Source organism: Lithobates pipiens, unplaced genomic scaffold (genome assembly GCF_037356315.1).
Source record: "Lithobates pipiens isolate NorthernLeopardFrog02 unplaced genomic scaffold, aLitPip1_a1.2 Scaffold_18, whole genome shotgun sequence".
Classification (NCBI taxonomy): domain Eukaryota; kingdom Metazoa; phylum Chordata; class Amphibia; order Anura; family Ranidae; genus Lithobates; species Lithobates pipiens.
Genome location: NW_027507758.1, coordinates 134,336,421 through 134,358,753, shown reverse-complemented (window position 1 = coordinate 134,358,753; position 22,333 = coordinate 134,336,421). Strand labels below are relative to the sequence as shown.

Genomic DNA, 22,333 nt, shown 5'->3' with positions numbered 1-22,333 from the left:
GATAGTGTGTATGAGGCCGCGTACACACGGGCGGACTGTTCGCCCAACTTTGTTTGTCAAACAGTTTCGGCAAACAGTCCGCTCAAAATTAGCATGGACGGACATGGCCACACACGGCACTTTTTGAGCGGACTGTTTCAGCGAACTGTTTGCCAAACAGTTCGCTCAACTTTTGAAATGAACGGACTCGCCCACGTAAGGCGGAGGCAAATCCGCCCATTTCGAGCGCGTGTACAGGTAGGCGGGGCCCGCGAAGGAGACGTTGCGGGCTCCGCCGCCTGGAATGGACTTAAAGGGGAACCCCAACGCCGAAAAAAATCGGCGTGGGGTCCCCCCAAAGTCCACAACAGACCCTTGTCCGAGCACGCTACCCGGCCGGCCAGGAAAGGGGGGCGAGCGAGCGCGCCCCCCCCTCCTGAGCCGTACCAGGCCGCGTGCCCTCAACATGGGGGGGTGCCTTGGGGAAGGGGGGGCCGCGCGGCCCCCCCACCCCAAAGCACCTTGTCCCCATGTTGATGAGGACAAGGGCCTCTTCCCGACAACCCTGGCCGTTGGTTGTCGGGGTCTGCGGGCGGGGGGCTTATCGGAATCCGGGAGCCCCCTTTAAGAAGGGGGCCCCCGGATACCGGCCCCCCACCTTATGTGAATGAGTATGGGGTACAATGTACCCCTACCCATTCACCTGTGAAATAAAGTACAAAAAAAAACAGAGAAAAAATATTTTATTGCACAGCTCCGGGGGTCTTCCGTCTTCGGGGGTCTTCTCGCCGGACTCCTCCGCTATCTTCGTGTAGCTCTTTTACTAGCGGAGGAGCCCGGCTTTCTTCCTCCCCGCCGCCGGCCTCTTCTCCCGACTTCGGGGGTCTTGTCCCCCTCTTCGGTTCTTCTGCCGGGCCACCGCGCCTTCTTGTAGCTCTTTTGCAGGCGGTGGCCCGGTCTTCTGTCGCCGCTGCCTTCCGTTCTTCTGTCGCCGCCTTCGGTTCTTCTGCCGGGCCACCGCGCCTTCTTGTAGCTCTTTTACAGGCGGTGGCCCGGTCTTCTGTCGCCGCTGTCGCTGTCGCCGTCGCCGCCTTCCGTTCTTCTTCTTCTTCTTGTTCTTCTTCTTCTTCCCCAGGAGATGTTGACACGTCGCTCTCTCCGGCCGGAATGCCAGAGCCGCGCTGTGCGGTCACTTATATAGTGACAATGGGGCGGTGTCACATGGTATATGTCACATGGGTTGGTCACATGGTGACCCCGCCCCCTTACGATGTCATAGTCCCCATGTGACATCAACCCATGTGACCAACCCATGTGACATATATCATGTGACACCGCCCCATTGTCACTATATAAGTGACCGCACAGCGCGGCTCTGGCATTCTGGCATTCCGGCCCCCCCTTCCCCAAGGCACCCCCCCATGTTGAGGGCACGCGGCCTGGTACGGCTCAGGAGGGTGGGCGCGCTCGCTCGCCCCCCTTTCCTGGCCGGCCGGGTAGCGTGCTCGGACAAGGGTCTGTTGTGGACTTTGGGGGAACCCCCACGCCGATTTTTTTCGGCGTTGGGGTTCCCCTTTAAGCCCATTCCAGGCGGCGGAGCCCGCGACGTCTCCGTCGCGGGCCCCGCCTACCTTCACACGCGCTCGAAATGAGCAAACTTTCCTCCGAGCGGGAACAGTTTGCTCATTTCGAAAGTAGCCTACACACGGGCGGACTGTTCGCTCAAACACAGTTTCAGCGGACAGTTTTTCGGAATTTCCGAAAGACTTTGTCCGTCAAACTGTCCGCTGAAACTGTCCGCTGAAAGCCCACACACGAGCGGACTGTCCGCCCAAACACTGTTCAGCGGACAAGGTTGGGCGAACAGTCCGCCCGTGTGTACGCGGCCTGAGGCTTTAGATTTCAGATTGAGTGATCTTCCCCTCCAATAGAGATCAAGAGACTTAAAGGGGAGGGCCACCCTGAAAAACTAAAAAATGTTAAAAATTAGAAAAAATCTAAAAAAAAAAAAATGAAAAAAAAATTTTTTTTTTACTTACCAGAAATGCCTGTTGCTAGGCACTTTCTCCTAATCTTCCTCTTCCTCCTCCGCGGAGATCTTCTGTCTTCTCTCTTCGTCGCAGCGTCTTCTGGGTAATGAGTCGCGCTGTGTTCTGGGAACTGTGTGTTCCAGAACACAGCGCGTCCCATTCAGAAAGCGCTGCGGGACTCGCGCATGCGCAGTAGCTGCGGGACTCGCGCATGCGCAGTAGGAAACGGGCAGTGAAGCCATAAGGCTCCGCTGCCTGTTTCCCTTACAAGGGATGGCGGCGCCGGGACCCGAGAGCCGAGGGACGGGTCGGCCTCGGGCGGCCGACATCGCGGGCGCCCTGGACAGGTGAGTGTGTTTATTAAGTCAGCAGCTGCAGTGTTTGCAGCTGCTGACTTTTTTTATTTTTTTTTTATAACCGGCCCTCCGCTTTAATACTTGGCAGGTTAGAGATACATTTCTAGGAAGGGTAGCTCTTTCATTCTTAATACACATTGTTTATCCAGCCCCCAGCAAAATTGGACAAAGCATCAGTGCACTTTAGGGCTGTGATGACTTAATCAGGTTTAGCTCCAAAACTGTGAGCATAGATGTAACTTCATATATTAACCACTTAACAACCGCCCATTGCCGATTAACGGCTTCAGGGCGGTTGTTTAACTCTGAGAGGCCGTTAATTAACGGCCTCCCAGAATTCTGCTCTCGCGCGCCCCCTGGGGCGCGCACACGAGAGCATCCGTGACCGCTGGGTCCAGTGGACCCGGCGCATCACGAATCACGGTAAACGGCCGCTCAGCGCGGCCGTTTACCACGTGATCGCTCCGTCAAATGACGGAGTGATCACTTGTAAACAAACCGACGTCATGTTATGACACCGGTTCCTCCCTCCCCCTCTCTGTACCAATCGGTACAGCGGAGGGGGGAAGAGATCGGTGTCAGCAGCGATGTGGGCTGCATCTGCAGTGCCCACATCGCTGCTCACCGAAAATTAACCCCTCAATTCCCTGCCAACACTCTGCAATACCCTGCCATTACTCTGCATTACTCTGCAATACCCCCATTACTCTGCATTACTCTGCAATACCCCCATTACTCTGCATTACCCTGCAACACTCTGCATTACCCTGCAACACTCTGCATTACCCTGCAACACTCTGCAATGCCCTGCAACACTCCGCAATGCCCTGCAACACTCCGCAATGCCCTGCAACACTCCGCAATGCCCTGCATGCTCCGCAATACCCTGCAACACTTCGCAATGCCCTGCATGCTCCGCAATACCCTGCAACACTCCGCAATACCCTGCAACACTCCGCAATACCCTGCAACACTCTGCAATACCCTGCAACACTCCGCAACACCTTGCAACACTCCGCAATACCCTGCAACACTCCGCAACACCTTGCAACACTCCGCAATACCCTGCAACACTCCGCAACACCTTGCAACACTCTGCAATACCCTGCAACACTCTGCAATACCCTGCAACACTCTGCAACACCTTGCAACACTCTGCAACACCTTGCAACACTCTGCACTGCAACACTCTGCAATAACCTGCAACACTCTGCAATGCCCTGCAACACCCTGCAACACTCCGCAATGCCCTGCAACACTCCGCAATGCCCTGCAACACTCCGCAATGCCCTGCAACACTCTGCAATGCCCTGCAACACTCTGCAACGCTCTGCAACACTCTGCAACGCTTTGCAATACCCTGCAACACTCTGCAACACCCGCCAATACCCTGCAACACTCTGCAATGCTCTGCAACACCCGCCAATACCCTGCAATGCAATACTCTGCAACGCCATACTCTGAGATACCCAGCCATACTCTGAGATACCCAGCCATAGTCGGTGATACCCTGCAATACCCAGCCATAGACATCCCCCCCCCCCCCTCCCGCCGCCCTCCGGTGCTTCTACCGAATCGCTAATACGATCAAAGACAGAATCTTTTTTTTTTTTTTTTTTTTTTCAGGCTTCCCAGCTTAGAGGTGAGATGTGGGGTCTTATTGACCCCACATCTCACTGTAAAGAGGACCTGTCATGCCATATTCCTATTACAAGGGATGTTTACATTCCTTGTAATAGGAATAAAAGTGATCAAAAAAATTATTTTTGGGGAAAAAAATGTCAAACTAAAATAAATAAAGTAAAATGAACAATAAAAAAATGGTTTTTTTTAAAGCGCCCCTGTCCCCATGTGCTCGCATGCAGAAGCGAACGCATACATAAGTCCCGCCCACATATGAAAACGGTGTTCAAACCACACATGTGAGGTATCGCTGCGAACGTTAGAGCGAGAGCAATAATTCTAGCCCTAGACCTCCTCTGTAACTCAAAACATATAACCAGTAAAAAAAAATTAAATCGTCGCCTATGGGGATTTTTAAGTAGCGACGTTTGGCGCCATTCCACGAGCGTGTGCAATTTTGAAGAGTGACATATTAGGTATCTATTTACTCAGCGTAACTTCATCTTTCACATTATGGAAAAATTGGGCTAACTTTACTGTGTTTTTTTTTTTTTTTTAAGCCCAAAACTGTTTTTTTTTCCAAAAAAAAGCATTCGAAAAATTACTGCGCAAATACCGTGCGAGATAAAAAGTTGCAAAGACCACCATTGTATTCTCCAGGGTGTTTGCTAAAAAAACATATATAATATTTTGGAGTTCTATGTAATTTTCTAGCAAATAAATGATGATTTTTACATGTAGGAGAGAAATGTCAGAATTGTCCTGGGTGCTCCAGAACACCTGATGGCGCTCCCTGCATGTTGGGCCTCTGTATGTGGCCACACTGTGTAAAAGTCTCACACATGTGGTATCGCCATACTCGGGAGTAATAGCAGAATGTGTTTTGGGGTGTAATTTGTGGTATGCATATGCTGTGTGAGAAATAACCTGATAATATGACAATTTTGTGAAAAAAAAAAAAAAGTTAAAAAAAATCTTGATTTTGCAAAGAATTGTGGGAAAAAATGACAACTTCAAAAAACTCATCATGCCTCTTACTAAATACCTTGGAATGTCTTCTTTCCAAAAAGGGGTCATTTGGGGGGTATTTGTACTTTTCTGGCATGTTAGGGTCTCAAGAATTGAAATAGGCCGTCAGTACTTCAGGTGTGATCAATTTTCAGATATTGGCACCATAGCTTGTGGACTCTATAACTTTCACAAAGACCAAATAATATCCACCAATTTGTACTTATTTTTACCAAAGATATGTAGTAGTATAAATTTTGGCCAAAATTTATGAAGAAAAAATTACTAATCTGCTAAATTTTCTAACAGAAACAAAGAAAAATTCATTTTTTTACAGAATTTTCGGTATTTTTTCCTTTATAGCACAAAAAATAAAAAACCCAGCCGTGATTAAATACCACCAAAAGAAAGCTCTATTTGTGTGAAAAAAAGGACAAAAATTTCATATAGGTCCAGTGTTGCATGACTGAGTAATTGTCATTCAAAATGCGAGAGCACCGAAAGCTGAAAATTGGTCTGGTTATTAAGGGTGTTTAAGTGCCCAGTGGTCAAGTGGTTAATTTAGATTGGATGTCATGTACCACTACCCAGACCCACTACCCAGACCCATGTAAAATGTAAAATAAAATTCCTTGATTGATACAGCTTCTTTACTATTTAACCCCTAGAATAAAGACATTAATATATGCTTGTTTCATCCTTCCAAACAGTCCTGGATCGGGTGGGACATTCCAGAATTTTGTCCCATGGTCCCATGCAGGGGTGTTGCTAGGTCTACAAAAGATCTGGGGCTAGAGCCCATAGCAGCGTAGTAAAGAAAGTCATACGCTTGGGTGGGCATACACATGTATATAATATACGTGTGTGTGTGTATGTTTATATCCCCAGAGAGCCCTCCCTTATACCGGGGTCCCCAGAGAGCCTCCCCCTTACATCGGGGTCCCCAGAGAGCCTCCCCCTTAAATCAGGGTCCCCAGAGAGCCCCCACCTTAAATCAGGGTCCCCAGAGACCATTCCCCTTAAATCAGGGTCCCCAGAGAGCCCCCCACTTACATCAGGGTCCCCAGAGAGACCCTCCTTAACTCAGAGTCCCCAGAAACCCACTCCTTACCTCAGAGTCCCCAGAGAGCCACTCCTTACATCAGGCTCACCAGAGAGAGGGCAGGCAGTGAGAGATGATGTCATTGCTCTGCTGCCTTGGGGACCCCTGCAGAGAGTCAGGGCTATGGGCCCCAGATTCGGGGCTATAGCCCCAAAAGCCACCCCTAGCGACGCCACTGATCCCATGTACAGGGGCTTTGTCCTAAATCACCCCATCCATTCATTATACACTAACCTCTATGCATTTGCTATACCTCTGCCCATATTTCCCCACTACTTTCATATCTGTCTTCCCACTTGCCTTATTCTGCCTCCACCAGTCTGCCCACCTTACTTCGTCTTCATCTCTCACTACATTATTTATATTTCGATCTGTTCTTCAATCATTCACATGCCTTTTTCACCCTGTTATCTGGCCGATTCTTGTTCACACATCCCCACACCTTTCACCTTTCTGTCCTTCGCCAGACTCTTCCTGACTCTACCACTATCCCTACAACCCTCTGGCATCTTTATGATTGCATTTCCACTTTCAGTGAGCCATTCACAGTATGGTCCTATTGACATTCATGTTATCTGTCATCTTTAATCATGATCCCTCTCCCATCCTCACCTGATTCAAATACGAAGCCTTCAGTCTCCTCCAGTTACACTCAAGTTCTCCATACACCATTATTATGACATAATAACACCATGAAACTGCGTTATAAATGCACATCTTATGCAGATGAAAAACATAAAGTGCAGGTAGCAAGGTTTAAAAATGCCTTTAAAGTAATTATTAATATCACATTCCCATTTTTACAAACTCTGTTATATATTTTATACTTTTCAATGTAGAGATTTATAGATTAAAAAAATCTTTCACACGCTCGGTGCTACCAAGCTGATTCTTGCTTAAAGCTGACAACGATTAGTTCACTACCAGTTAATGTTTGGTGAATGTCAGATTCTGAATGATCTTACTGCTTTATAAATGTGCCCCTGTAAATTTAACTCTACCTGTTGCTATTATGTAGCACACACTGATTCTCGTACATGCCTGCTATTGTGAACTAGACATGTTGGTCTATAAAAAAAAAACTGCATTGATCCACCACATTACCTGGTTACTATAGGTAAGAATGATCTACTGTGACCCCTTTACTCCCAGATATTACTAATTCTGATAATCTGCTCAATAACCAAGTATGTTCACTAATTCATTGATTAGGTTACAGATTTACTGTCAAAAACCAAGAAAGCAGGTGGCCTGAAGGTGCGAGAAGATCAGCATCAAGGGTTTTATGTTGATGGTCTAAAACTGGTGCCTTGTGAAAGCTATGTACAAATTGAAAGGTTGATGGAACAAGGGAAGAAAACAAGAACAACAGCTTCAACCAGCATGAACTCCAGCAGCAGCCGTTCCCATATGGTCATCACCATTTACTTCAAGCAGGTACAGCTCACTTCTGCAGCAAACTATCTGCATGTCTGGTGCAACATATACAAATTACATAAATTTTGTAATGTGATGGGAGGTGGCAGATAAGTTTTGGTTGTTCAGGCAAATTTGGGGAATTTATTTTTTTGGTTTCCCGTATACTTTAACTTCTATGAGGTTGTAAATGGCAGACTTCCTGTAAAGGATGGGCCTTACTCCAGTACCATTTCTCTATTGATTGGTTTGGGAGCAATTGTGTGGGGAAATTAAAACACCAATCCTTTTGTGGTATAGAGAGAAGGAAGAGGAATTACAGAATCATCTGAATAATTCTGTAGACTTATGTCTGGGTTGTCAGTGTTTATTGGGGTGAAAACTTCCAATGCAATGAGGGTGTGAAAATCAAAGGATGACTTATTAACTTAATAAGTGTCTGATTTACTATAAAGGGTTCTTTTTGAAAAATGGTGCCCATCTTGAGCCTGGATTGTAGGGTATATGAGATTTATTCAAGGAGGGGATATTTCTTAGCTGTTCATGATATTTAAATGTTTAGGATACTTATACTACGTATCGGTTTCCCTTGTGGATTGTACTATAATTGGGGTGCTTAACATTTTTATACTAGCATAGATGCATGCACTCTTGAACAGACTGAGATGAGTGTGCAGGCAGGTGGCCCAATGTATTGTATTGTTTAGTTAGCACTCGCCTTCCCTGAGTGTGTTCACGGGTTTTTACTGAGGTCCAGCCTCCCACCCGTGTGTAATAAAAGGGAAGAGGTCGGGACATTGTAAGGAGGAATTCGGCACATTATTGCTACACACAAGTGGCTCCTCTCTGAGTCGGGAACTGCCTTAATGTTAGATTTTTCACATGATCGCAGTCTCTGCCTGGTCCCGGGCATTGGTAAACAAAACTTCAGATGAGATAATACTCCACATGCACAGGGGCAACTGGACCCCGCCCACAAGTGGGCTTATTTACTAAACTGCAAGGTGATGGCCTCGTGCTCAGATGGTGGCCTAGCACTTCTCAATCTTATTAGATACTATCAAGCAGCCCAGCTACATTCCATAGGGTCTTGGTTTACCCAACGCTCGTTTAATACATGGACGGAAATCGAAAAATTGTGCTTAGCTCCTACACATCTTAACAATCTTCTTTGGAATTACGAATGTGGAGGCGGACCCTAACCGACTGTTGGGGTCCATGTCCCGGCTCAGGACACTTTGGCGCACACTGTCCTGCCAGTGTGCCCTTTCCTTGAAAAAATCACTGCTGACTTCCTTTCTGTACAACCCCAAGCTGCCTGACAGCCTCACTTTCTATATGTCCTTTCCCTGGGCGTCAAAGAATCTGTTCCACTTTGGCCATCTAGTAGACCCCAGATCCCATAAACTGCTTCCATTTGCCGAACTCCAAGCTAAATTTAACCTACCCTGCTAGGTGTTTTATGGATATTTACAGATCCATCCCAATGCTCAAACTTTTACTCCAAATTTGCAATTCTCTGCCCCATCCCCCTTGGAACGTATCATTTTAGAATGCTCAGCACGCAGGAGAATGATCTCTGACATCTATAAGATATTAAATGCCTACTCCATTCCAACTCAAGGTAAACACTCATACCTGTAATAATGGAAAAAAGCTGTGCTAACTTATATATACGTGATATATATATATATATATATATATATATATATATATATATATATATATATATATATATATATATAAAACCCCTATTCATCATATATATAATAAATTAAAAACAATACAAATAATATAGTATAAATAGTGAAAAAGAAAGTCCAAATACGTGAGGAATGAATAGGAATTATGAATGTACAGACACCACAACAGAGGCATTTCTTTAAATTATGAGGCCAGTCAGGTCGAAATAAATTTTTTAGATTTAAGAATTGGGGTCAATAAGGATGAGTTTACCACCGCCACCTACTTCAAAGGGACTGACCGTAATTCTTATATCCCTATTGGTAGTTGCCATCATGAGGCCTGGCTCAAGTCAGTACCTAAGAGCCAGTATGTACGCTTGTAGCGGAACTGCTCTGATCCCAGGGAGTTTCCTCTCCAGGCTGAAATTTTGACCTAGCGTTTCTTAGAAAAAGGATACTCAGAGATATCTCTGGGGGCCACTTTGGATGAGGTGATATCAATGAATAGGAATGATCTCCTCAAAGAAAGACCACCCAGAGATGATAAGAAATTTGCTGTTCCTTTCATTGCTACATATTCAATTGAACATAGAAATGTGGGCAAACATATCAAAAAACACTGGCATATCCTCACAAATGATCAGATCCTCAATACGGTTCTTCCCAATAAATCTCAGATGGTATATAGGGGTGCATCCTCCCTTGGAGGTAGAGTAGCTCCCAATATTTTAGATCCACCTGCAATAAAGGGTTATTTGAGAATCTACCAGTGCAGGAAACGTAGGATATGCTCACTAAGTGGATGCCAACATAGGAGAATCCACAAATTTCGATCAACCAGTACCATGGTTGAGTTTGAAATTAGACCATTTGTCACGTGTTCTACTGAGGGGGTGGTTTACCTGCTCCAATGCCCTTGTGGGCTACAGTATGTGGGCAGGACCAAATGCCCCCTCAAGGTTAGATTGAATGAACATGTGACAAATATCATAAGTGGGTTTCCCAAGAACGCAGTATCCAGGCATTATCTGGAGGCCCACAGTAAGGATCCCTCTAAAACGATCTTCCTGGGAATTGATAAATATATTCCACCATGGAGGGGTGGTTCTATTGTTCGTGGCATCTCCAGATTGGAGATGGCATGGATACATAGAATTAAATGCTATGCCCCCTTTGGGCTCAATGTTGATATTGATTTGAATGCATTTATAGATAACTCATGACCTGGACAACTTTTGTACACTTGTTGTGAGACCTCAGTGGCAGCCCTGGAGGATTGAGTAATCTATAAACAATTAATTTTCATACAAATGTTTTTTTTTGTTTTTTTCTTTTTTTCTTCATTTCACTTTTCATTTCATTTTTCATTTTTCATTTTTTTCTTTTCATCATATTTTTTTTGTTATAGAATGTACATTTGGCTCCATGCCTGTTGGCTATCATGTTTGCCTCCGATGTGGAAATATATGTGGTCTAATTCTTTTTCTCCACTAGATGGCGGAGTGGGAATTATACCCGTATTATTAAAGAGGAAATAAACCCTGATGGGTTTACTTCCTCTTTCATTCCCTGCAAAGGCAAAGCATAATGGACTACTATGCATCGCATAGTAGCCCATTATGTGTCACTTACCTGACACAGGAGCCAGCGAAGTCGCCGCTGTCCCCTGTAGTCCGCCGCATCCATCTTGCTGGTGGCGTCTCGCAGCTCCGCTGCTGTCATTCGGCGAAGCCGCGATGACGTCACTCCCGCACATGCGCACGGGAGTCGACACGCGCGGCAGCTCCATTTTTGGAAATGCCGCGCTTAGTGCGCCTGCGCGCCGCTGTCTACGGCGCATGCGCCGTAGACAGCGGTGCCCGTTTTCGGGCAAATATCTCCTAAACCATATAGGTTTAGGAGATATTGCTTGGACCTACAGGTAAGCCTTAATTTAGGCTTACCTGTAGGTCAAAGTGGTTTGTAAGGGTTTACAACCACTTATTAAAGAGGAAGTAAACCCTGATGGGTTTACTTCCTCTTTCATTCCCTGCAAAGGCAAAGCATAATGGACTACTATGCATCGCATAGTAGCCCATTATGTGTCACTTACCTGACACAGGAGCCAGCGAAGTCGCCGCTGTCCTCTGTAGTCCGCCGCATCCATCTTGCTGGTGGCGTCTCGCAGCTCCGCCGCTGTCATTCGGCGAAGCCGCGATGACGTCACTCCCGCGCATGCGCACGGGAGTCGACACGTGCGGCAGCTCCATTTTTGGAAATGCTGCGCTTAGTGCGCCTGCGCGCCGCTGTCTGCGGCGCATGCGCCGTAGACAGCGGTGCCCGTTTTCGGGCAAATATCTCCTAAACCATATAGGTTTAGGAGATATTGCTTGGACCTACAGGTAAGCCTTAATTTAGGCTTACCTGTAGGTCAAAGTGGTTTGTAAGGGTTTACAACCACTTATTAAAGAGGAAGTAAACCCTGATGGGTTTACTTCCTCTTTCATTCCCTGCAAAGGCAAAGCATAATGGACTACTATGCATCGCATAGTAGCCCATTATGTGTCACTTACCTGACACAGGAGCCAGCGAAGTTACCGCTGTCCCCTGTAGTCCGCCGCATCCATCTTGCTGGTGGCGTCTCGCAGCTCCGCCGCTGTCATTCGGCGAAGCCGCGATGACGTCACTCCCGCGCATGCGCACGGGAGTCGACACGCGCGGCAGCTCCATTTTTGGAAATGCCGCGCTTAGTGCGCCTGCGCGCCGCTGTCTACGGCGCATGCGCCGTAGACAGCGGTGCCCGTTTTCCGGCAAATATCTCCTAAACCATATAGGTTTAGGAGATATTGCTTGGACCTGCAGGTAAGCCTTAATTTAGGCTTACCTGTAGGTCAAAGTGGTTTGTAAGGGTTTACAACCACTTTAAACTCAGTTTTCATTTGCAGGTTTATGACACTATTGACATAGCCAAAAACATTTAATTTTGGGTTAAAGATCAATTGGTACTCATTTATACATCCCTTATATTGCTCCTGTCCATATATGTTCATTATTTTGATTGTTTTTTATAATGTTAGCACAGAATGACATTATGGGTTACCGCCATTGAGGACTCACAACGAAGAGTGAATATCCCTGTGTGTATTTAATGGCGATGAGTGTATGCGACGGGTGTATGCTGCCGGCCGGCGAAAGATTTTTTTATAGATGCTTGTTTTTACTGAATACATGTAAATGCAATTTTATTATCTATGAAATATTATCCTACAGATTCACACTATGGTCAGTCTTCTTTTCATCTTTATGAACCCATGACTGAGGTGTGCTCCGTATAGTCTCTGCTGTCCCTGGTTTACCATTGATGTTTGGTCAAGGAGAGGTGATGCCAGTGACTTGATATCTAAAAGGTCTCTTGTTACACAAGCGATACCAAGGTGGTCCATGGAGGTGCCATTGCCAGGGTTGATATTTGGATAAATATCCACTATACAGGCTTTAACAAAAGCTTGCCTCTGGTAAGCGTGACATCTATGTGGTGGTGGATCACGCGTTGGTGGTGTCTGTACACTCATAATTCCTATTCACTCCTGACGTATTTGGACTTTATTGGACTTTATTTTTCACTATTTATACTATATTATTTGTATTGTTTTTCATTTATTATATATGATGAATAGGGGTTATATATATATCACGTATATATAAGTTAGCGCAGATTTTTTCCATTATTATATTTTGGCTTGTGCATATCTCACAATTTAGAGCTGCTGCTGGTAGGGGGTATTGTTTTGTCATTTTGATTTTTATCTTTTAGCGCGGTATCTTTTTTTGTTTGTCTCTTAAACACTCATACATGCTCTGATGGGAGAGGGCGCTAAATTAGGTGATTTCACTGGAGGCATGGCGTGTAATCTGGTCTCAGGCCGCTAAGAGTTCCTTTTGTACTTTCTATAAGGAAAATGCATATAAAATTCCCTACTTTTGGTATCTAACTCCGAATGTTCTGCATGCCATCTCCTCCTCCAGTTCTGACTGCTGCTGGCGATGCCACATGGACAAAGGCACTCTCTTCCATATATTTTGGAAATGCCCACTGATTACCCCTTTTTGGCACTCGACCCACCAGATGCTGGGTCACCTCTTTGGGGTGTCAATCCCTATGACACCAAAACTCTTCCTGCTGGGCCTTTCTCCACTTAAAATCCCCAAACCTCACAAGAAGTTGCTCTGCCACATTGTTACAGCTGCACAATGTCTTATCGCCCTCCACTGGAAGCAGTGCTCTCCTTCATCATCTGATGCCTTGCATGTCAGAGTTAAGTATATGGAGCTGATGGAGAAAATGACAGCCAGACTTCAGGATAGAATGGAAGCCCACAATCATGTCTGGCACCTATGGCATCTCCAGGAGGACCCACACTGAGTCAGTACATAGGCCACTCTGACGACACCTCTCTTTCTCTTCTTTTCTTTCTCTGTTCTGTGTTACTTTTATTTATTTTACATTATAATACTTCCATGCTAATGATACAACACTATGTTACAATGTTCCAGTAGCAACAGTTTGCTCTAGTAATATATTCCCTACTTGTAGTTACATTGTGTGCGACTACCATGTCTTGCTCCTATGTTTTGTCTTTATTTTTTTCTAAGTAGGTGCTACCTATGAACATTGTGTTTTATACCTTTGTATGTTATTTTCTTTGGTTTTACCATAATGAAAAACTAATAAAAATTGCTATTTCAAGAAAAAAAAAGTGGAAGGTGAGTTAAAGCATGATGAACTAAAGTGAACACGAACATCCAGTTATGGGCAATTTGAGATTTCTTATGATTTGATGATTTGTGAATACAAATGACTTTACAGCAAATCACATTGATTCATTGATTCATGCTTTAGATGTTCAGATGCTAAGGTAGATAAATAAATTAGTTAATGAGATGAAGCTTAAAATATGATGTGCAATGAATATTAAGAAAATGTAGCACCTGTACATTATGTGAACGAAATATGTACAGTGCCTTGAAAAAGTATTCCTATCCCTTGAAATTCTTCACATTTTGTCATGTTAAAGGGATTGTAAATGCAGAAGGTTTTTTTCTGTATTAATGCATTCTATGCAGTATGTGTGCAGCAGCCCCCCTCAGCTCCCTATTACGTACCTAAGCCCATCTTTATCCAGCAATGTTTTAGAAGTGTCTAAGCTGCCTGGGACTCCCCTCCCTCATTGGCTTAGACAGCAGCATGGTGCTATTTGCTCCCACTGCTGTCCATCAAAACCAGTCAGCCAATCAGGAGAGAGAGGGGGCGGGGTCGGGTCGCGGCTCCGTGTCTGAATAGACACAGGGAGCTGTGACTTGACTCGGGTGCCCCCCACAGCAAGCTGCTTGCTTTGGGGGCACTCAACAGGAGGAAGGAGCCAGGAATCACAGAAGAGGGACCCGAGAAGAGGAGGATCTTGACTGCTCTGTGCAAAACCAACTGCATAGAGGAGGTAAGTATGACATGTTTGTTATTTTTTTAAAAGAGGCGGTCCAGCCTGTGGGGGGAAAAAAATACTGTAGCTGCTGAATTTTAATATTAAGGCACTTACCTGTCCAGGGAGCCTATGATGTCGACACCCCAGACGATCTTCAGATCGACTCCCGGGTACTGCTGCCACCATTCATGGTAAGGGAACCCGGAAGTGAAGCCTTTTGACTTCACACCAGGTTCCCTACAGCGGCAGGGGCATGGGGAGGGGGCCAAACTTCCAGGAGATCGTGCCGCAGCCTGTCTCTGGAAGTAGGGTAGGGGACCTATCAAAAACACGTCCCCCCCCCCCTCCCCCTGAAAGGTGCCAAATGTGGAACCGGAGGGGAGGAGGAAGCATATAAGCGAGACTGCCACTTTTGGATGGAACTCTGCTTTAAGTTCTTATTTTTAAAGCCAAAACAACACACTATCATTCATAAAATAATAATGGCAACATAAGCGATATACAGTGCCTTGAAAAAGTATTCATACCCCTTGAAACGTAAATATATTTATTGGGATTTTATGTGATAGACCAACACAAATAGGCACATTATTGTGACTTGGATGGAAAATGATAAATGGTTTTCAACATTTTTTACAAGTAAATATCTATAAAGTGTGGGGTGCATTTGTATTCAGCCCCATTTACTCTGATACCCCTAACTAAAATCTAGTGGAACCAATTGCTTTCAGAAGTCACCTAATTAGTAAATAGAGTCCATCTGTGTGTAATTTATTCTCAGTATAAATACAGCTGTTCTGTGAAGGCCTCTAAGCCCTTGTACACACGGTCGGAGATTCCGACAACCAAATCCGTCGGAGTAATTCCGACGGATTAATTCCGGAAGAGGTCCGGAAGTGATGTTACATACACATGGTCGGACTAAGTTGTCGGAAAATCCGATTGTACAGAATGTGATGACGTTATTTCGTTACGATGGGACCACGTTCAGGCTAGTAGCCAATAGCTTTGGTCTAGGAATTTGATCTGAGCATGCGTGGCACTTTGTCCGTCGGAGTAGGCTACACCCGATCGGAGCATTTTGTCGGAAAATTTTACCGGCAAGTTGGAAAACTTGGTCCGTCGGATATTCCGACGGAAACAGTCCGATGCAGACCACACACAGTCGAAATATCCGACAAAATGGTCCGATAGGACACATTCCGTCGGAATCTCCGACTGTGTGTACAAGGGCTTATAGAATTTTGAAAACCATTTATCATTTTCCTTCCACTTCACAATTATATGCCACTTTGTGTTGGTCTATCACATAAAATCCCAATAAAATACATTTACATTTTTGGTTATAACATGACAAAATGTGGAAAATTTCAAGGAGTATGAATACTTTTTCAAGGTACTGTATATCGCTTATATTGCCATTATTTCTTTTATGAATGATAGTGTGTCGTTTTGGCTTTAAAAATAGGAACTTAAATTACCTAAAGTCCAAGTCCACTTGTGAACCCTGGTCAGCATAATGATATGCCCTTAGGGGGTGTTTCCATGGCTCACAGGATGTAGACTGGATTAAGCTAATCAACATTTAAGCTAGAAGAGAAGTGTAAAGGCCCGTACACACGGTCGGACTTTTTGACAACAAACATGCAAATTAGCTGTTTTGGAGCAACATCCGACTGTGTGTACGCTCCATCGGACAAACTTTTTCTGTTTTCATCGGACTTTTGTTGGCTCTGCGAACGGACAAACTTTTTGACAACAGAAGTCCGATGGAGCAAAGTCCGACCGTGTGTATGCAAAAGCATCGGACTTTTGTACAAGGTACAAACACGCATGCTCAGAACCATTGCAAACGATCAGACTACAATACAGAAGTTGACCAAAGGTGGCGCTGGAGTCCTTGAACGTCCTCTTTTGAAGTGGCGTCCGTACGTTGTGACGTCACCACGTTCGTGTTTGTTGTCAAAAAGTCCGACCGTGTGTATGCAATACAAACTTGTGGACAACACACTTTGTACAAAAGTCCACGGAAAAGTTTGTACAAGTCCGACCGTGTGTATGGGGCTTAAGAGCCACCGGAAGAGGGAGCACCACCTGGATATAAATCAGGACAGATGATATATCTAGGAGATCCAAGAAATGATGTCAACAAATCACATGTCTGGGCCATCAACAGGGCTGGACTTACCATTGGACTTGACTGGGCTCAAGCCCATGGGCCCCGCCCAATAGGGGGCCCTACGGGCCCTGCCGAGATACATAGCCAAGTGTACATGGCTCGAATCCGCTCACAGTCATGCCCAATGCCGCCCTATGATGGACATAACACAGGGACTGGCTGTGACTGTGAGCTGAGCCGATTACACTCTGCTACTCTCAGCTCCGCTTGGGACTGTGAGAGGACCCGAGAGCCGACGAGAGGACCCGAGAGCCACCAAGAGAATCCAAGAGCTGCCGAGAGGACCCGAGAGCTGCTGAGATACACAGGACTCTGTGTCTCGGCGGCACCATTTTTAAACTTCAAGACTGCAATGACAAGGCTGCAAATGACAAAGCTATGCTGACAAGGCTGCAAATGACACTGACAAGGCTGCAATGACACTGGACAAGTCTGCAGATGGATGGGCAAGGCTGCAGATGGTCACTGATAAGGCTGCATTGATGGGCATTTAAATGTAAGGTTTTTTTTTCTTAAACTTCCCTCTGAAAAAATTTTCTCCTTAAAATTCCCTCTTAAACTTGAGGTAATGTATAGAAAGTAGGGCCCAAAAGTGACTCAAGCCCAGGGGCCCCCACCACCCTAAGTCCTGCCCTGGTCATCAACTCCTTGCATGAAACGTGCAGTATGTCTGAAAGAGAGTCATTTTTTTTAAGGAATGTCAGTGCATCTGCTGATCGGCCTTGATATTAGACATAAAACGAATGCCACGGTCGAAAATTCAGACGGAAAAAGTGAGATCGGATTATGTTGTCGGAAAATCCGATCATGTGTGGGCTCTATCAGACTTTTTCAGTCAGAAAAAGTTTGAGAGCTGGATCTAAAATTTTCCAACAACAAAATCCGATTGGACTTTTTCCAATCGTATGTAGAGAATTCCGACGCTCAAAGTACCACACGTGCTCAGAAAATTTTTGGAGACTAAAGCTGTTGGCTACTGGCCTCTACGTAGTCCTGTTGTACGTTTTGTATGTCACCTCGTTCTGAACGATCAGATTTTCCGACAACTTTGTGCGACCGTGTGTATGCAACACAAGTTTCGGCCAAAATACGTCAGAAAAAATCAGACGGATTTCATGGTCGGAAAAAATCAGACGGATTTTATGGTTGGTATGTCCAACCATGTGTATGGGGCATTACTGAGTTTTATTTTAAAGGTGAACCAAGGCTGCTTCCAGATTGATGTGGTACAGTTTGATTGCATCGCAGGAGCAGTGGAGTGTATCCATGGGTTTAGAGCAGGTTAGTTGCACTTTCCCATAGAGTTCTGTTAGGTCCTGCAGTTTTGGTGTGCTTTTTGAAAGCACACCAATATTTCTGCATTCTGTCTCTTTGGTGCGCGCTCAGAAAGCACATGAAAAACCGCAGGACCTAATAGAACTCTATGGGAAAGTGCAGCTAACCCAGAGCAAACCTGAAGGTATACTATGCTGCACCTGTGGTGCAGGTAAACTGCACCGCATTTGACTGCCCCTTTTCACGCCTATGATGACAAACCCTAGGGTATGTTACATAGTTACATAGTTAGTCAGGTTGAAAAAAGACACAAGTCCATCCAGTTCAACAACAAAAAAAACAAAAAATAATAATAATAATAATAATATCATACAATCCCATATACCCAATTCTATACCCACAGTTGATCCAGAGGAAGGCAAAAAACCCCAGCAGAGCATGATCCAATTTGCTAAAGCAGGGGAAAAAATTCCTTCCTGATCCCCTGAGAGGCAATCGGATTTTCCCCAGATCAACTTTACCTATAAATGTTAGTACCCAGTTATATTATGTACACTTAGGAAATAATCCAGGCCCTTCTTAAAGCAATCCACTGAGCTGGCCAGAACCACCTCTGCAGGGAGTTCTTTTTCATATTTTCACAGCTCTTACTGTGAAGAAACCTTTCCGTATTTGGAGATGAAATCTCTTTTCCTCTAGACGTAAAGAGTGCCCCCTTGTCCTCTTTGTTGACTGTAAAGTGAATAACTCGACACCAAGTGCACTATATGGACCCCTTATATATTTGTACATGTTGATCATATCCTCCCTTAATCTCCTCTTATCAAGAGTGAATAAATTCAGTTCCTCTAATCTTTCCTCATAGCTTTCATAGAGTTCCTCCATGCCTCTTATCAGTTTGGTTGCCCTTCTCTGCACTTTCTCCAGTTCACCAATTTCCTTTTTGAGAACTGGTGCCCAAAACTGAACTGCATATTCCAGATGAGGTCTTACTAATGATCTGAACAGGGGCAAAATGATATCTCTCTCTCCATACCTCTCTTAATACAGGAAAGGACTTTGCTCGCTTTGGAAACTGCAGCTTGGCATTGCATGCTATTATTGAGCTTATGATCTACCAAAACCCCCAGATCCTTCTCCACTATGGATTCCCCCAGTTGTACTCCCCCTAGCATGTATGATGCATGCATATTCTTAGCCCCCAAGTGCATAACTTAACATTTCTCAACATTAAACCTCATCTGCCACATAGTCGCCCAATTAGACAGAGCATTGAGGTCGGCTTGTAAATTGGAGACATCCTGTAAGGACGTTATTCCACTGCATAGCTTGGTGTCATCTGAAAAAAACGGAAATGTTACTTTTGATCCCAGACCCTATATCATTTATAAAGATATTAAAAAGTAAGGGTCCCAGCACTGAACCTTGGGGTACACCACTGATAACCTTAGACCATTCAGAGTAAGAATCATTAACCACTACTCTCTGAATTCTGTCTTTTAGCCAGTTTATGTAAAACTACATCATTTTTAAACCACTAAAATGGTCCTTATGCTGATTTATAAATATGCCATGTTTACATTTGGTATTTAATGTTTAGTCATACTTATACTTGTTACACTGTGATACACATGCCTACATTTACCTTACCTGACTGTGCCAAATCATCCTCCATTTGTGTTATACATGTCCCCCTTTCCAAACGTGGTAGTTCACAGTGGGAGGGTTTTAATAACAGAGCATTGCTGTCAATTCAGAAAGCAGTGGGCAGGGCTAGGTGTGTCCAGGCACTGACTGACAAGCATCGTTACCACCCTATCACAAGAAGCTACTGTACATTATGTTGATTACACTGCCAGGCTCAACAGGTTTTTGTGGGACAAGGGTACTAAGTAAAAACTGTAAAGCCGACCATAGATGGATGGAATCTTGGCTGGGACCGACCGAGATTCGATCGATCCATCGATCGACTTGGGTATAACCAAGCTGTCAGATTTTTTACAGGCAATTACTGCCGGCAGCTATAGCTGCTAGCAGTAATCACTTTTTTCTGCTGGCCGGAAAGGCTCCCCGCACCCCCTTCCCCTCTGGCAGAACACAATATCACTGCAGGAAGCATTCCCCCATCAACACTAACTGTGTTGATGGGAGAATCTAGCAATTTTCTTTCCTTCCACCCATTGTGAAATGAAAGAAAATCGCATAATCTGTGTATCTATCTAATTTTTTTAGGCTGTAATTTTACTTTTTTTAAGCATTAGGTGCCATATATTTTAAATCCTCTTTTAAATGTAAAACGTTTCCTATTCTTTGTTTTTTTCAGATATTCCTGGAAGATGATATTACTAAACAATCGACCATACACTTGGTGGATCTTGCAGGCAGTGAGAGACAAAAATCATCTGGATCTGAAGGGGATCGTCTTAAGGAAGGAGCCTGTGTTAACCTCAGTTTGACCACTCTGGGAAATGTCATCAGGTTATTATTGCTCAGGAGGCCAGTAAAATAATATATGCATTGCATGTAATGTTAAAGATGACATTCAGGTATGATTATTGTACTTATATTGGTCTAGCTTGTACCATTGTAAGTATGCATGAGTCATACCTGGATTGCCAATTGCCGCTGGCTTACGGGTCCTGTACTGAACTGCTTCTTCCCTGCTTCTTAGTGAATATCTTTTCATGTGACAACAATGAAGAAATGACACTTTGCTACAATGTAAAGTAGTGAGTGTACAGCTTGTATAACAGTGTAAATTTGCTGTCCCCTCAAAATAACTCAATACACAGCCATTAATGCCTAAACCGCTGGCAACAAAAGTGAGTACACCCCTAATTAGCCATCCCCCCCCCCCCCGGTGGTATGTGACCTGTTAGTGTTACAAGGTCTTAGGTGTGAATAATTGTGTGTTAAATTTGGTGTTATTGCTCTCATACTGGTCACTGGAAATTCAACAATGGCCCCTTATGGCAAAAAACTCTCTGAGGATCTGTTTCTCTACATAAAGATGGCCTAGGCTATAAGAAGATTGCCAAGACCCTGAAACTGAGCTACAGCATGGTGGCCAAGATCATACAGTGGTTTAACAGGACAGGTTCCACTCAAAACAAGCCTAGCCATGGTCGACCAAAGAAGTTGAGTGCACGTGCTCAGCATCATATCCAGATGTATGAGTGCTGCTAGCATTGCTGCAGAGGGCCCAGCCTGTCAGTGCTCAGACCATACGGCATCAAATTGGTCTGCATGGCTGTAGTGTCAGAAGGAAGCCTCTTATAAAGATGATACACAAGAAAGCCCACAAACAGTTTGCTTAAGACAAGCAGACTAAGGACATGGATTAATGGAAGATAAGATAAACTTATTTGGTTCAGATGGTGTCAAGCGTGTGTGGCGGCAACCAGGTGAGGAGTACAGAGACAAGTATGTCTTGCCTACAGTCAAGCATGGTGGTGGGAGTGTCATGGTCTGCGGCTGCGTGAGTGCTGCCGGCACTGGGGAGCTACAGTTCATTGAGGGAACCATAAATGCCAAGATGTACTATGACATACTGAAGCAGAGCATGATCCATGGTCGTCCGCAGAACTTATTTCAGGGGGGCATCATTTTAGGGTCACCTATGCACCACCCTTTTCGACAATGTCATTATCACATTATCATGGTCAGAGACTGCAAACATAGTACAGTCCCTAGGATAAGTAATGGATAATGGCCAACAGGCCCTTTTACCAGACTCAGCAAAACGACAGCAGTGATCCCTCTGGCTGGACAATCGCTCACTCTGGGTTCCCCGGGGGCGACTCTGGTCAGTAGTGTAGCATGTCTGTACCCTGGTAGTGGCTCAGTCTTTCTCTCTCTAGTGGTGCTGGGCAGCGTGGCTCTCTCTCTGGTGGCACTGGGCAGCGTGGCTCTCTCTCTGGCTCTCGCCCAGCACACGCCTCATTCTTTGTCCTGTAGCACTCTCTCCTTCAGCTTTTTTCCAGGCTGCAGTCTCTCAATCTCTCTCTTGATGGAGCTGTAGCCTCCTCCCTGTGGAAAATGGGGCCACCAATCTTTGCGACTACATGTCCCATGATGCTCTCCTCTCCTAGTCTCCTTTGATTGGCCCTCGGTTATGGCCAATAGGGAAGGAATGGAGCGGGCAGGAAGCTGGGTGGTCAACCTTGTGACCAGGGGGGGAGCACTTGACCCCCCTTACCCCTACCTGCGGACGCTCATAGC

General features: G+C 45.0%; 1 protein-coding gene across 1 annotated transcript in view; it reads left to right on the top strand.

Annotated features, from left to right (window-relative positions):
* Positions 1-22,333, top strand: part of LOC143989406 (kinesin-like protein KIF28) — an 88,598-nt gene that overhangs the window by 15,667 nt on the left and 50,598 nt on the right. Inside the window, exons 6-7 of the mRNA XM_077489524.1 lie at positions 7,311-7,535; positions 20,436-20,590. Of these exons, the coding sequence (XP_077345650.1) occupies positions 7,311-7,535; positions 20,436-20,590 (380 nt within the window). The remainder of the gene's footprint in view (positions 1-7,310; positions 7,536-20,435; positions 20,591-22,333) is intronic.